At 40.7% G+C, this 13553-nt stretch overlaps 2 protein-coding genes and 1 pseudogene across 2 annotated transcripts; 2 read left to right on the forward strand and 1 right to left on the reverse strand.

The window, feature by feature from the left end:
* The first annotated feature begins 295 nt into the window (after positions 1 to 295).
* LOC119889997 lies at positions 296 to 6973 on the forward strand (annotated as a pseudogene).
* Positions 6706 to 9903, reverse strand: LOC119889970. The gene is made up of 4 exons (XM_038700947.1): positions 9755 to 9903; positions 8591 to 9274; positions 8322 to 8435; positions 6706 to 8037 (listed from the first exon to the last, which is right to left on the reverse strand). Exons 2-4 carry the CDS (start codon positions 9230 to 9232, stop codon positions 7720 to 7722), a joined length of 1074 nt encoding a protein of 357 aa, XP_038556875.1. The 5' UTR covers positions 9233 to 9274; positions 9755 to 9903; the 3' UTR covers positions 6706 to 7719.
* A 33-nt stretch (positions 9904 to 9936) lies between these two features.
* Positions 9937 to 13017, forward strand: LOC119889982 (RNA-binding protein with serine-rich domain 1-like). Its single transcript, XM_038700958.1, has 7 exons — positions 9937 to 10016; positions 10979 to 11125; positions 11243 to 11428; positions 11545 to 11650; positions 12019 to 12172; positions 12264 to 12405; positions 12567 to 13017. Coding segments are annotated over exons 1-7 (843 nt in total). The 5' UTR covers positions 9937 to 10014; the 3' UTR covers positions 12673 to 13017.
* The last annotated feature ends 536 nt before the right edge of the window (positions 13018 to 13553 follow it).

Consider the following 13553-nt stretch of genomic DNA (forward strand, 5'->3'; position numbering starts at 1 on the left):
GTGTGCAATAAGCACATTTTAATTAGTTGACACATTATTAGACACAAATGTTAGGCCCTACTGTATTTACCTGTAGTGTTTCCATTAAGTATCGCAGTACATTAGCCTGTATGGCCATGAGATATTGATTTATAGCTAAACTTCAGCTAACTGATTACATTAGCTCAGCTCATGAGTCATGCATGTTAGCAAGTATAGGCCAGTATTTGCCTTTTGTCACACAAGCCAGAAGCTGGGAGGGGCTGCTGCCTGTCTGTCTGTGTGTTGTGCTGCTGCAGGGAGAAGCGGAGCAAGCAAGAGGGAGAGAGAGAGAGAGAGAGAGCATCGGAACTCAACAAAGTCTCATCTTCTGACCTAATATTTAGTATTTTTCCCAATAGATATATTTGTTTGAACAGGAACAGGAATAAATATACGGTATATTCATTCATTTAGAAAAAGCACGCCTCTCTTGAGGAAGAAAAGGGCAGGTGCTGAAGCCCCTTTTTATGTCTATGTGTGCACATGCCTACTTAAATATGGCTATAATGGAAACCCTTTTTCTGATTTCACTCAGCACAACCACGCTACTGGGCACTGTTGGGATTCTACTTGCCTTGTATGTATTTTTTTGCAGCGTTGACCATCAAAGAAAGGAGCCTCCAGGACCCAGGCCACTGCCTGTGTTAGGCAATTTGCTGCAGCTGGATGCTAAGTTACCCCACAGGACGCTGTATGAGGTAAGTAAATGATATGGGGAACTATATTGCCTCTCTCTAATCTAGTGTTGTAGTCAAGACCGCACAAACCAAGACCAAGTCAAGACCAAGACCAGAGTTTATTGAGACTGAGACAAGACCAAGACTTTTAGGGGCTGAGACCAAGACCGAGGCAGGGCGAGAATGAGTCAAGACCAAGACCAGTTCCCCAGATTATGACACACACATAAAATGTGGAACGAGATCATAGTTACTTCTTAAATTGAACTGAAAATTCCACATTCCCGTTAAAACACCCACATACAAAGACTAAGAGCTGAAATCAAGTAAGCATCTTTATTCAACACTCCTTTTCCATGTTTACCATCACGGGGAGGAGGGACGGTCGTTATGGTAACAACACATTTTTATTTAGGGTTATTGGTTGCATTTGAAGCAATACGTTTTACATTAGGATGTTAACAAATAAATCAGACAATGCAAAAGCAATTTATTGATATTCCCAAAGTCGTGGTCTTGACTGGTCTTGAAATAAAATCTCGAGTCCTCAATGTCCGAGACTGAGACAAGGCCGAGTACAAATGCGGTCAAGTCCGAGACGAGACCAAGACCATCAAAAAAGTGGTATTTAGACTGGTCTTGGTCTCAAGTACTACAACACTACTCTAATCTTGTCCTTTGCTTTATGGATAGACAAGGGGGAATACAAATATGCATAATTGATATTATTTCATTCTTTCAGTCCTGCAAGCTATTTTATGGTCTTAATTTCAGCTCTCCAAGAAGTATGGATCAGTATTCACGGTCCATTTTGGGCCCAAAAAGTGGTGGTGCTGGCAGGATACAAGACGATCAAGCAGGCACTAGTCAAGAATGATACATTTTCAGAGAAAGAAAATTTCCCAATTATCCATGACCTAAAATTAACACATGGTGAGGAACAAAAACATTTTAGTGTTTTATATATTTTTCTGTTTTAAAATTTGTGTAAAGTGCTTCTTAAAAACTGATAATTTACAAAGAATTTCATATTCAAATGAAAAAAACATAAACATTTTGCAGGAATTGTATTTGCTAATGGAGACTCGTGGAAAGAAATTAGGCAATTTGCATTGACTAACCTGAAAGACTTTGGAATGGGCAAAAATGCATCCGAAGAGAAAATCTTAGAGGAGTGTCAACGCTTGGATGAAGTCTTTAAAGCAAAAGAAAGTAACCAGATTATGGTACATACATTTTTTTTGTCTTTTGGTGAAGTCTTTAATACAAACACACCAGTGAATTATGCTGCATTAACTACTATTACTGTATCTATGGCAACATAGTATGTAAAAGTTTTTAACTGGAGAATTATGCCACTGAAACCACTAAACCTTTTCTCTTGTAGCTAAGGCCTTTGACCCAGCCCAGCCAGTAAACTATGCTGTCTCCAACATCATATGTTGCATTGTTTATGGCAACAGATTTGAATATGATGACCCAGAGTTCAGACTGATGGTGGATCGAGCCACTAAGAACACTCAACTCATGGGCTGTCCTTCAGTACAGGTATTCTAGTGCTTCACTGACCTCCGCTGACCTCTGTTAGAATGACCATGTCATGGCTGGATAATGTAGTAGACAGAGAGGCCAAAGCGATGGCGTGGTATACCAAACCAAGTCTTTTATAGGGATGGGAAGTTCAACACTGACATTTAAAAGCTGTTTCAGGATCCTGAAGCACAGATGTTTTGAAACACTGCTCCAAAGCGTGGTTCAAAATGTCAAAGTCATGTGACCTTGGTTTAGTGAAGCTTTGGTGCTTTTCACCCTTGTTTCCACGGGAGCAATACTTGTTGCTTCTACGCTTGATTGACAGTGTTTAGAACAAACCACACATCTAGACATATAGAGTATATATATAGTGATAGAGAGAGATAGCACAAGAATGGTGAGAGATAGCAATTTGATAGGTGTGTAGATAGATTAATAGTGTAGATTAAGATAGAGAAGGTATAGAAGATATGTAAGAGATCCTGGTCTTTGGTGTGGGAACTTCTTTGATTTATTGGCAGGAGCGATGTGCTGTATATCTGCACCTGTATATAATGCCAAAAATAATACTGATGTAAGCCAGCACCATGTGTTTCATGTGAACAAAGGTTTTTGAAGGCTGGGGAGGTAATCTGTAAAAATAAAAAATAAAATGACTCAGCCCCAAAACAGCAAAACAACTAATATTTTTGAATAAAAATCTTCACATATAACAAATGTAAGACATTGTTCCTTAATTTATCATACTTGAATCAACTAACAACAGAACAGATATGTTTTATTTAAACACACTGTTCATTGCAATCCCAATTTGACGACTCTTTTGGCCAAACAACCTTGAGCAGACACAAGACAGGACAGGTAAGTGTTTGTACAAACAACTTTAACAATGTTCGCCAAACTAATGCCCTAGCAAACTTCTAAATTGAAATATATAGCACATAGATGTTACTGCATAAACTAAACAGAACTTGATTTAACAGCTGTTTATCAGTTTATGGCCAAATGTAAGCACTTGTAAGAACTCCTCGCTCTTTCAGGTGGAGCCATGTACCTAACCTGCCAGAAGAGAACACATGTGCCAAGTGTAATTATTAACTTACAAAGTTAAGTTATTTTTTCAAGTGCAAATACTACCTAACTCAGTTGTACAATATTTACAATAAATCCAGTCAGACCTGGTCACACTGGGTTACTCTTTAACTTTAATGTCAAGACATTCTGCTCTGTGTGACCAGAGTGTGCATGAGGAAAGGGCAAACCATATCATTAACAAGCTACAGAGCACTGAATGTGCATTGTGGTGGCTCATTGGTTAGCACTTTCACCATGTAGCAAGATTAGAGTTTCTTACAGTTCAATGACATTAAAGTTAGTTAAATTGGAAAGGTTTAGATATAAGAAAATATCTGTGTCTGCCAATATCTGTTAAAGGAGATGAGTTGATAGAGCACGGATATGGATAACACAATCCAGTAGTGTGAATGAATGAGGCACAGGGAGAGGAATTATAGCAAAGAACCTCCCTCTCATCTGGAGTATTGGGCTAGCAATGTGGTCATTTCCAAGTACTCCACATGGAACAAATGTCATCTCTTGTCTTAATCCCAAATCTTTGAAACTACAGACTATACAGAACTCAGCTGCTAGGCTTTTAACCAGAACCAAGAGGTCATCTGTTTTAGCCTCCTTACATTGGTAACGAGGCTCCCTGTTTGTTGTAGGATTGGTTTTAAGATCGTATGGACTACGACTTTTAAGGCTCTCCATGACCTGGCTCCAGATTATATTTTGGATCTTTTAAGTTCTTTATAAGCTTTTACGTACTATGAGATCCTCTGGCATGGGATTTTTTCATCCACTGTGGTGGATGGTGGTATCTAATCTTTCTCTCTGTGTCTTGTGAAGCACTTTTTACTTTTTTCTATAAATAAAGTTTATTATATAAATACATTTTATATAATCAAATGTAGTGGATATGTAGGTTGATATGTTAATCCTTAAGTGCCCCTAAGTAAGCAGATACTAAATTAACAAAAAATAACAATACATTTGTTACTAGGTCTAAAATGCTTGTTTGTTCAACAGTTTATAACCATTTTCCATGGCTGTTCAGTTGGCTTGGAGCTCGAAAGCAACTGATGAAGAATGCGTTTGCTAATAGGAGATGCATGACAAAGTTGATCAAGGGTTTACAGGACACCCTTGATCCACAGATGTGCAGAGGTTTGGTGGATGCCTTTCTGGCCCGAAAGATACAACTTGAGGTAAACAAGAAGAAGAAATGCAGGATTGTTGAACTTCAACTTTACAAATGGACAGTACACAGTATTAAGTATAATTAGTTAGAATTTGTGTATTATATAAACAAGTGGTTATTGTACATATGACCCGGTTAACAAAGTTACTGAATCACCCAATGCAAAATGGTTACTGCTTAGTAGTAACAAGTAGCTATACCTCATATGAAGCTGGTTTATTATCCTAATATTAGTGTGACATATTTGATAAAGTGAACACAAGGTATCTTAGAAGTTGACTACTTCTTTCGAATGTAATTGTGTTACTTATATATTTGTTTTCATTGTTTCAATGCTTGTAAGGCATCCGGGAATATGTATTCTTACTACCATGACGACAACCTACTGATGACTGTTGTCAACCTGTTTGCTGCTGGCACTGACTCTACGTCCTCTACTATTAGATTTGGCTTACTGCTCATGGCCAAGTATCCAAAGATACAAGGTAAGGAACACAAATATTTCATGAAACATTTATTGATCAAAATCTTGTTTCTTCAAGACTTGGCCTCTCATTTGTAAAACTATGTTTAGCACAACCTCAGCGTTTCCGAGTAAGACAACTATCTCTACATATCTTCCCCAGGCAACATATTCAGTGAATCCTTTAATACTTACGTAACTCAACCTGCAAACCCTGATTTATGCCATTGGTATCAGAAGTGCGATGAGGATGACTTTGCTCAGAGAGGTAGACATTTGTGATTGCCATATTATGGTTGGGAAGAGCCTCCTGAGACTTACCCTCTTCACAATCCCGAAGACCTCCAGCCAGAGGAGTAGCCCAGCTTTGACCAAAGAACAACAAACAAAATCGGAGTTTTCATGGTCTCTTCAGTTAATATATTGGTAGTGGATGGCTCAAAATAAGAGGGCACACAGTTGATTGGAAGCCCATGTTACAGCACCTCCATGGCTGTATACTAATTAGCCTGTTCTCATTTTTAATCTCCCAGACCAGGTCCAGGAGGAGCTTGGCAGGGTGGTAGGAAGCCGTCAGGTCCGGGTAGAGGACAGGAAAAATCTACCATACACTAATGCAGTCATCCATGAACTACAGAGATTTGTCAGCACTGCCCCCTTAGTTTTACGTTGCACCTCCCGAGATGTCACCTTCAAGGGCTACTTCATCAAGAAGGTAAAACAACTTTTAAACCCCCCACTACTTGACATGCTGTGTTCCCACCAAAGTTATACAATACACCTTGTCCATTGAGTTTGGTTGGTGAGAATGCTTTAATTCACTTAATTCAGTTATATTGTGTGCAGTGTAAGGAATAGCGTGTGATAAACTAACCTTCACAAATTTGATTCTTCCTCTGATTACAGCAGTTCTTTACCCCAATATACAGTGGATGTGGAGTTTTCTGTGTCACTATGAGGTGTCCTCTCAAATTCCTTACTACATTTATAGTTAAAATGTTGACTTGATTTGAGGTAGTTTGGGGGGGTGAAATGTCATTCACCAAACTCCAAAGATTTTGCTGTTGATCTATTAGCTACAGCCTCCAGTGTTGGGCAGGACTCAGTGGTTTGTCTCAAAGAACTGATTCAGATTTCTCAGAGGATGAAGCTGGATGTGTTTTCTGGTGAAGCTGTGATCTAAAAAATGGGCTACAATGTTATAATTTGCATTGCCATAAAGTATTCCCAGCCATCATAATACTGAAACATGTACAACCTTAAAACGTGTTATCATCTCCAACATATTTTAGGGCACTCCTGTGCTTGTTCTGCTGTCATCTGCACTTCAGGATGAAGATGAATGGGAAAAGCCTTACATCTTCAACCCAGCCCATTTCCTAGATAAGGAAGGGAATTTTAGAAAGAGAGACGCTTTTCTACCGTTTTCTGCAGGTAAGTGCATATAATAATATGAAGCCTATAATTAATCACAATATTCAGTTTATATTATCTTAGTTTAGTTTTAGTAGTTATGCTTATACATTAAACTACAGCTCTTAAATTTCAGTCCTCCAGCGCAGGACGTGAGATGAACTGCACCTTTGGTATGCTTCTGCTGCTTGCTGCCAACATGCTGATCTCACTGTTTTATCTGTATACTAAACTCTATAGCACTTAATAAACTTTTTATGATAAAATTTTATGGAACACGCATTTCTGGGAAAACGTCTCAATATGTTAACAGTGACTGACACACTGAAATGGGATCGTGCTTTGGATCATAACCATCTCTTTATTTTGTTAATTAGTTATAGTGGTATGAAAACAAACAGTTTGTAATGCCAGTATATAAAAATAATAGGTAAAAATAAAAGTGTTGTTAAAAAAATGCATGTGTCAATTTCTCTAATTTTGTAATCATTCGCCATAGTAAAGACAAATCCTTAGCATGTTATTACTAAAGCCATCCATTTATTCTATTGCTGTTTATATTTTCTTAAAATGTACTTTGGAAATAAAATTAATTAATTTAAGAAATGCTACAGCATTATGTTCTTTGTAAAAACATGTGTCTTACAGAGGTACTCTAAAGTGACTCTAAGAAAGCACATCCAAGCCCTATTGGTCCCAAAAAGCACCTGAAGCCCTCTAAGGTCCTTCCACTTTGATGATATTGATTTGCTGATCCTGTGACGAGTGGTTATTCATCACCGGCTGGGTTGACACACTGCAATCCTGGAGAGTCCTCGTTGGACAGCTGCTTTGGAAATCTGATGTTTTACTCTCTGATCCTCTGAAAGTCTGAGCATGTGACTGGTTGTATGTAGAGACATAGGACTGTGTGTAGGGTGGCATGAGTGTTTGACTGTTTTGCGGTGGATATGCAGCTGCATATGCTTGTGTCTGAGGGGGAGAGTGAGTAAGTGGGAGGTTCTCGGCATTTGTACATGGCGGAAACCCATTTATGCTTGAAGGGCTCAGTCTTGGCAATTTAAAGGCCTCTACATTTTCTAAACTCTCTAAAGAGTTGTAGCTTGGCTGGGTTTGGCTGCACTGAGTGTACGTGCCATGGCTGAAGTTGAAGGTGTCTTGGCTGAAGGAGGTAGATGCAGAAGCTGTTGGCAAACCAGAGGGTGATGGAGTTTTGTTGTGCTGCTGTTGAACACTGCTACAGCGTCCCAGTTTGGAAGCAAAACTCTGGAGAGTGCTGAGGATCTGCTTCTGAATGTGCGTCTGCTGTGCCTGCTCCCTCTCCAGGCGGCACTGCTGCTCCACTAGCATCTTCACTGCCAGACCCAAGCTGCGCACCTCAGAGCCCAGGGTCTGAATTTGATCCTGCAGACCACTTCTCCCTCCGGCGTCCTGGACTGCCTGTTGGGGCTCGGGTTCCTGTCACTACGAGTTGTGCCCTGGCTTCCAGGGTTCTGTAGATGGATGGTGGCCACCCCAGGAGCAGAGGATGTTAAAGGTGATGGTGGCTGATTAGGAAGACGAATACCAACCCGAGGGACAGGGTGTTGGGAACGGACAGACAGACCTGGTCTCTGTGTGAGAAATTGCCTGGGGGCACCACCTCCTCCAGGCTGACTTTCCATAACAGTCTGTGCAACATGAAAAAAAGATCATGAAAACAGGGGAAAACTATGAAAAGTTATAATGTAATCTTATTTACATAAAACTTGGTCAAAATTGGTCAGGCTCCCAGAACTAGGTGAGGATGAGTGCTTGAACACTGCCTAGTACCAGCTATTGGTGCAAAACATTGATTATACAGGTACTGTGACCCGGTCACAAGAAGTGACAGTATGGGCTGGCACACACTTTAAGATTATTCACCAAAATAAAAGAGATAACTTATAGCATTTAATGTTTGCTCTTTTCTCACCTTTTCAGTGGTCAGATCATACGTTTCAGGTGGTTGTGGCATTGCATTTCTCAAATCAGCACCTTGGACACTCAAGTGATCTCTCCTCAACAATGATGCCACCTGGTGGAATGACTGTTGAAAAGCAATGTATGCAAATTAAGTATACAAAATGATTTGATTCTTGTGGTATTTGACAATTGCAGTTTTGTACTATTGTCCACAATAATAACAACAGGCATAACAATTGAGATTGTGACACATGGGAGAAATTATGTATAAGTACGTGCCTTCATCCTGTGTGACAGCGCTTTATCCAAAAGTCTCTTTCGAGCTGCCAGCATTGAATTAGTGGCTGGAGACGGTGTGACCCTCCTCCTCATGTATGCTCCAGAAGCTGTTATTGTGGAAGACACAGCACCTGTCTCTGCCCTTGTTACAGAGGACTGGGGACTTCTTCGTTGGCTGTTCTGTGCAAGGGAGGTGACACTAACAATCTGGATGTCATTTTCTTCCTTATCTCCCTCATGTTGCTGTTCTAGCCTGGTACCTCCACAGATCTCCCCAGGTCCAGAAGGCTTTGCACCAGTATCCGGATTTGTGGAAGTCTGTTTGGCAAAGTTTGCAGGTGCTGTAAAGCCAGGATGGTGAGATGCCTCCCGCATAAGGTTTTGGAGATGAATGTTACTCCAGTTCTCTTGTATTGGGCCAGATCGAGGCTGCACTTGTGCTGATGATGTGCTGCTTCCAGCCTCCACAGGTCTAACCCTCCCTGGCGGCCTCCCTTGAAACTCCCTCAGGAACAGGTAGATGGCCTGGGCAGACACCTTGATGTTCTCCAGCTCCAGCACAGCTTTGATCTTACGGAAACTCAGACCAGCCTTCCGCAGCTCCACTACTTTGTGCTTGGCGGCATCATCCAGCCGGCCCATGATCTCTCACTCCAGAGGGACTCTGTGAGTTTGGCTGTTAATCTTTAGAGGATTAATAAAATAACAAAAAACTGTAACTAAGACGTGGTGTGTGTTTAATACTGAGAAATAAATGTAAACAATGTGAATCCCCCCCGGACTTCTGTGTGATGTGAAAACACCAGTGATGCAGCAGTGTATTGCTGCCACATAACGAAAAAAACAAACAGCTCAGTTATAACAAGAGTTATTATTGATCTTTCCAGTTATAACAAAAAACGTTTCTCCTTATTACAACATGTTACTTTATCACACAACCTATCTCAGTAAAGCAAAATAATTAAAATATATACGTTACCAATCCTCACATGAAAAAACTTGAATAGTTATACATTGGATTGGTGAAACATATTTGTCGTGTGGTTGGAGGAATACGCTGCAGTAACCTGGTATTAACTTCATCTGTAACTAATAGCAGAGCTAGTTAGCTAACACCGAAGGCTCTAGCTAACACAGTAACGGTTAACATATTAAAGTGCTCACCTTTGCGAAACCGCCTCGACAAGAGGGAAGAGATTGGTGTTTCCTATTTGGTTAAATCATATCACGTACCATGATTAAACATTTCGTATTTGAATAGCTACGATGTAGTCACACACTCACATTTTTATTGACAACATAAATAAACAAATGAGTTGTAAGTGGCGCTGAGGTAGAGACGTAACTTCCGCTTTGTCGTCATCACCGAGCGACGTTTCCTCTGGCAGCAAGTGGCTGGAACGAAATCACCGCGTTTGAAAGAAATGTAAGTTTACCCTTTTACTGAAGTGCAGCCGAGCTGGTTTTAAATTCCAGTACACATTTGTGTAACATGCCGACGTTTGCGTCAGATTTAATAGCCGTTTGTGAACTAAATGAATAGAGTAGTGAGTTATAAAGAGGAGCTCCGCTCGTTGTTTTGAGGAGTCAGTATCGAAATCAATGGCGGCGGATTTCTGTTCGAGATCACAGTTGTTGGGAGTGAAGTTTACTAGTCGGTGATGTTTCAGCAATAACGGCGGTAATATTAAATTATATATGCAGTCACTACAATAACATTAAAGCCACCGACATTTTTTAAAAGTCAAAAAAGTTGTCAGTCATGTAATTCTTGCAGTATTACGGCGTTTTACCTCCGATTTGTTCAGAATGTGTTAACGTTACGCTTTGTGTTTAGTCTCAGCTGGAAGTTCACACTCTAAACACCATAGTTTCCTCGATAACTTACTCCCTTTTGGTTTTGAAGTCGTTTATGATATTTATAGTAACGAATACATTGCTGGATCATGTTCAGTTACATTGGGTCAGAAACAATATTTCAATAGTTGACAGGCAATTTGTGGCCAACACGTTTGATAATTGAGTAACTTTAATCTTTTTAGTTGCCCAACATCTCATTTAAAGTTGACTGCAGCTTCTCTAAAGTTTTGTTTCTGAAGCAAATCCTGTTTGGATCCCAGTAGTTTAAATATCTTTCCGTTTTGGAGTTTTGGTTGGACAAAATAGCACTTTGAAGACGAAGATTTGATTTCCACGCTTTAAATGGCCCTACAAAGAGAGGTGGGGCCCTTAGCCTGGTTAGCTTGGACTCTTCACTGTTTTCTGACATTTTATAGACCAAATGATTAGTCAGAAATATTATCCACAGATTAATTGACATAATTTGTACTTGCAGCCCTAAACCATTCACAACTTCTATGATAACAGCTGCTTTCCTCTTGACTTTAGGGCACCATCCCCCACAAAGCGGAAGGAGGAGGAAAAAACAAAAGACAGAGGCAAAGAAAAAACTGGTACCAAGGACGGAGACAAGGAGAGAGGACGGGAGAAAGTAAAAAGACGCCGCAGCGCTTCCACTGGCAGTAGCAGCAGCAGGTTTGTTTTCTAAGTTACCTCCTTATGTAATTATCTGTTTTTGTTAGTGACAAAATCAGTCTTAAATACGTGTGTTTTCTAACCGAACGTGTATCCCCCCCACTTTGCTTTGACCAGGTCCAGATCTAGCTCCACTTCAAGCAGCAGCTCTGGTTCGAGCTCCGGTTCCTCAAGTGGATCCAGCTCATCTGGTTCTAGCCGCTCGGGTTCTTCAAGCTCTCGTTCCTCCTCCTCTTCAAGCTCGTCAGGCTCCCCCAGCCCCAGCCGTAGACGCCATGACAACCGCCGCCGCTCCCGCTCAGCGTAACTCCTCCTACCATCTAATGCAGCTACATGATATTTTTACACTCTGGTGTCTTGTATTTTCACTTGTCTGAATCATGATGACGTTAATCAGTGTTTTGTTTGTGATCTTGCAGGTCCAAAACACAGAAGAGGGGAGATGATAAGGAGCGAAGGAAAAGAAGCCCAAGTCCAAAACCAACTAAAGTTCATTTAGGGCGGCTGACCAGGAATGTCACCAAGGTCAGCTGAGAAGTTAAGCCTTTTTACTGCAGAACACATGAATATGATTTAACATGATTTGAGATTATAGCACTAGCTCAAAAACGTCATGTTGGGTAGATGAGAACATCCACATTCCTAATGTCAAACTGGAATTGTAGAAAGTGAAAAATAATAAAGGAAGAATTTTTGAGATAATGTTATGTTAATTCATTATGACTATGGTCCAGTAAACAGGCTTTTAATTTCCTTATTGTTGTCGGCAGTCAATTTTATGTAGTATTAATTCAGATAATTTTGCACATAAACAATAACAACATAACTCCTCAGATAAATTAAAGTTTTCTGATAACATGGTTCTGACGCTTTGTGTCTTTTTTTTTGCACAGGACCACATCCAGGAGATCTTTTCCACTTATGGAAAAATCAAAATGGTCGAAATGCCAGTAGACAGGAACCACCCTCATCTGTCCAGGGGCTACGCTTATGTTGAGTTTGAGACTTCTGACGAGGCCCAGAAAGCCCTCAAACACATGGACGGAGGTAGGCCAGAGTGTTCTGTTGCCTCTGTTTTGCAGGATTACTCTGTGCATACGTGTTGGATAACTTTCTGTGATGACTTTGTTATTGATAGGTCAGATTGACGGACAGGAAATCACTGCATCTGCCGTGCTGACTCAACGGGTCCGTCCTCCACCTCGTAGACCATCTCCCCCTCGTAGAATGCCCCCGCCACCACCTATGTGGCGTCGCAGTCCACCGCGCATGAGGAGAAGGTACATTAAATGAGTTTCAGTCAGTAACAGTATGTCCATGTGCATTTGATTTCCCACTACTGTTGTATATTATGTGAATATATGCATATGTTCTTTGGTTCAGACCATGCGGTCTGCTCATTCTTCCTGCCTTCCAATTGCAATTATTGTTGTCCTTGCAGGTCCCGCTCCCCAAGGAGGCGGTCCCCAGCACGCCGTCGCTCTCGCTCCAGATCTCCTGGTCGCAGGCGTCACCGCTCTCGTTCCAGCTCTAACTCCTCCAGATAGAGATGTTTCTTGCCTCCTGATACAAAGTGATCTCTTAGATTGATTGGAGTTCCTGCTTTCCCAGGTCTTATGGACTCACCCAGAAATAAACCAACTGCGTTGTAGCCAACATAAACATCTGCCTGCATGTAGAAAGTGGGAGAGTGTTTTTATTTTTGTGTGTGCAAAATGTGAATTTCTCTTCATGTTTTGTTTTTGTTGATTCTGAAAATCTGCCTCGGTATTTCTGTTGTTTAAGTTTAGGCTCCACTGAAATCTACATGTATTTCTTTTCAAGTGTGACTTGTTTTTACAATGTACTGAATTTTTTAGACATTTTGAAAAATAAAAATGCTGAAACACGCACAGTATGTAAGCTCAGTTTGAAAGAGGTGAAGATTCTGAAAGGCCTTCGCTGTTAAGCTTCTTGGCTCAGTGCCTGCCAGCTTCGTTTTGCTCAACATACCCTTACATAATCTATGGAGAACATGTTAACGTTTAAGGTGTCTGCCTTACATTGAAATGAAAGTTAACCAAATACATAGACAGCAATGTGCACACAATTCAGGAACAACACCATAATCCCTGATGTGTGTGCCCTCGTAGAGGGTACTGTAGATTGAGATGAGATCTGTGGAAAATGGTACACATTAACTTATATGAATGGTTTTGATTTGTGGCAGGCAACACTAAAGGAACATTTCGCACGGAAACCAGCACAGTGTCCTTATAATACATTTTAGAAGGGTAGCGAAAGCTATAACTTATGTACTCGTCCAATGGCAGACTCAGGCGGTGGGGCAGGGGCAAGAAAAATAAAACGGGCACGTGCTGCATGCAGTGATGAAACAGTTCCAAACCCCTCTCTAGCATGTAGAGCAGCCTATATGGCACTGCATCGC

Source organism: Micropterus salmoides, unplaced genomic scaffold, assembly GCF_014851395.1.
Source record: "Micropterus salmoides isolate LMB-PRFRI ecotype aquatic unplaced genomic scaffold, ASM1485139v1 Ms_hic_scaffold_10, whole genome shotgun sequence".
Taxonomy (NCBI): domain Eukaryota; kingdom Metazoa; phylum Chordata; class Actinopteri; order Centrarchiformes; family Centrarchidae; genus Micropterus; species Micropterus salmoides.

Excerpts from the sequence above, each read along its gene's own strand:
- LOC119889982 (XM_038700958.1), top strand. Across the intron at positions 11,429-11,544 it reads CGCCGCCGCTCCCGCTCAGC|GTCCAAAACACAGAAGAGGG; the intron begins GTAACTCCTCCT and ends GTGATCTTGCAG. Across the intron at positions 12,173-12,263 it reads CCTCAAACACATGGACGGAG|GTCAGATTGACGGACAGGAA; the intron begins GTAGGCCAGAGT and ends TGTTATTGATAG.
- LOC119889970 (XM_038700947.1), bottom strand. The coding sequence starts at position 9,232 with ATGGGCCGGCTGGATGATGCCGCCAAGCACAAAGTAGTGGAGCTGCGG. Across the intron at positions 8,436-8,590 it reads CGCTGTCACACAGGATGAAG|TCATTCCACCAGGTGGCATC; the intron begins GCACGTACTTAT and ends GCTTTTCAACAG. Across the intron at positions 8,038-8,321 it reads ATGATCTGACCACTGAAAAG|ACTGTTATGGAAAGTCAGCC; the intron begins GTGAGAAAAGAG and ends CATGTTGCACAG.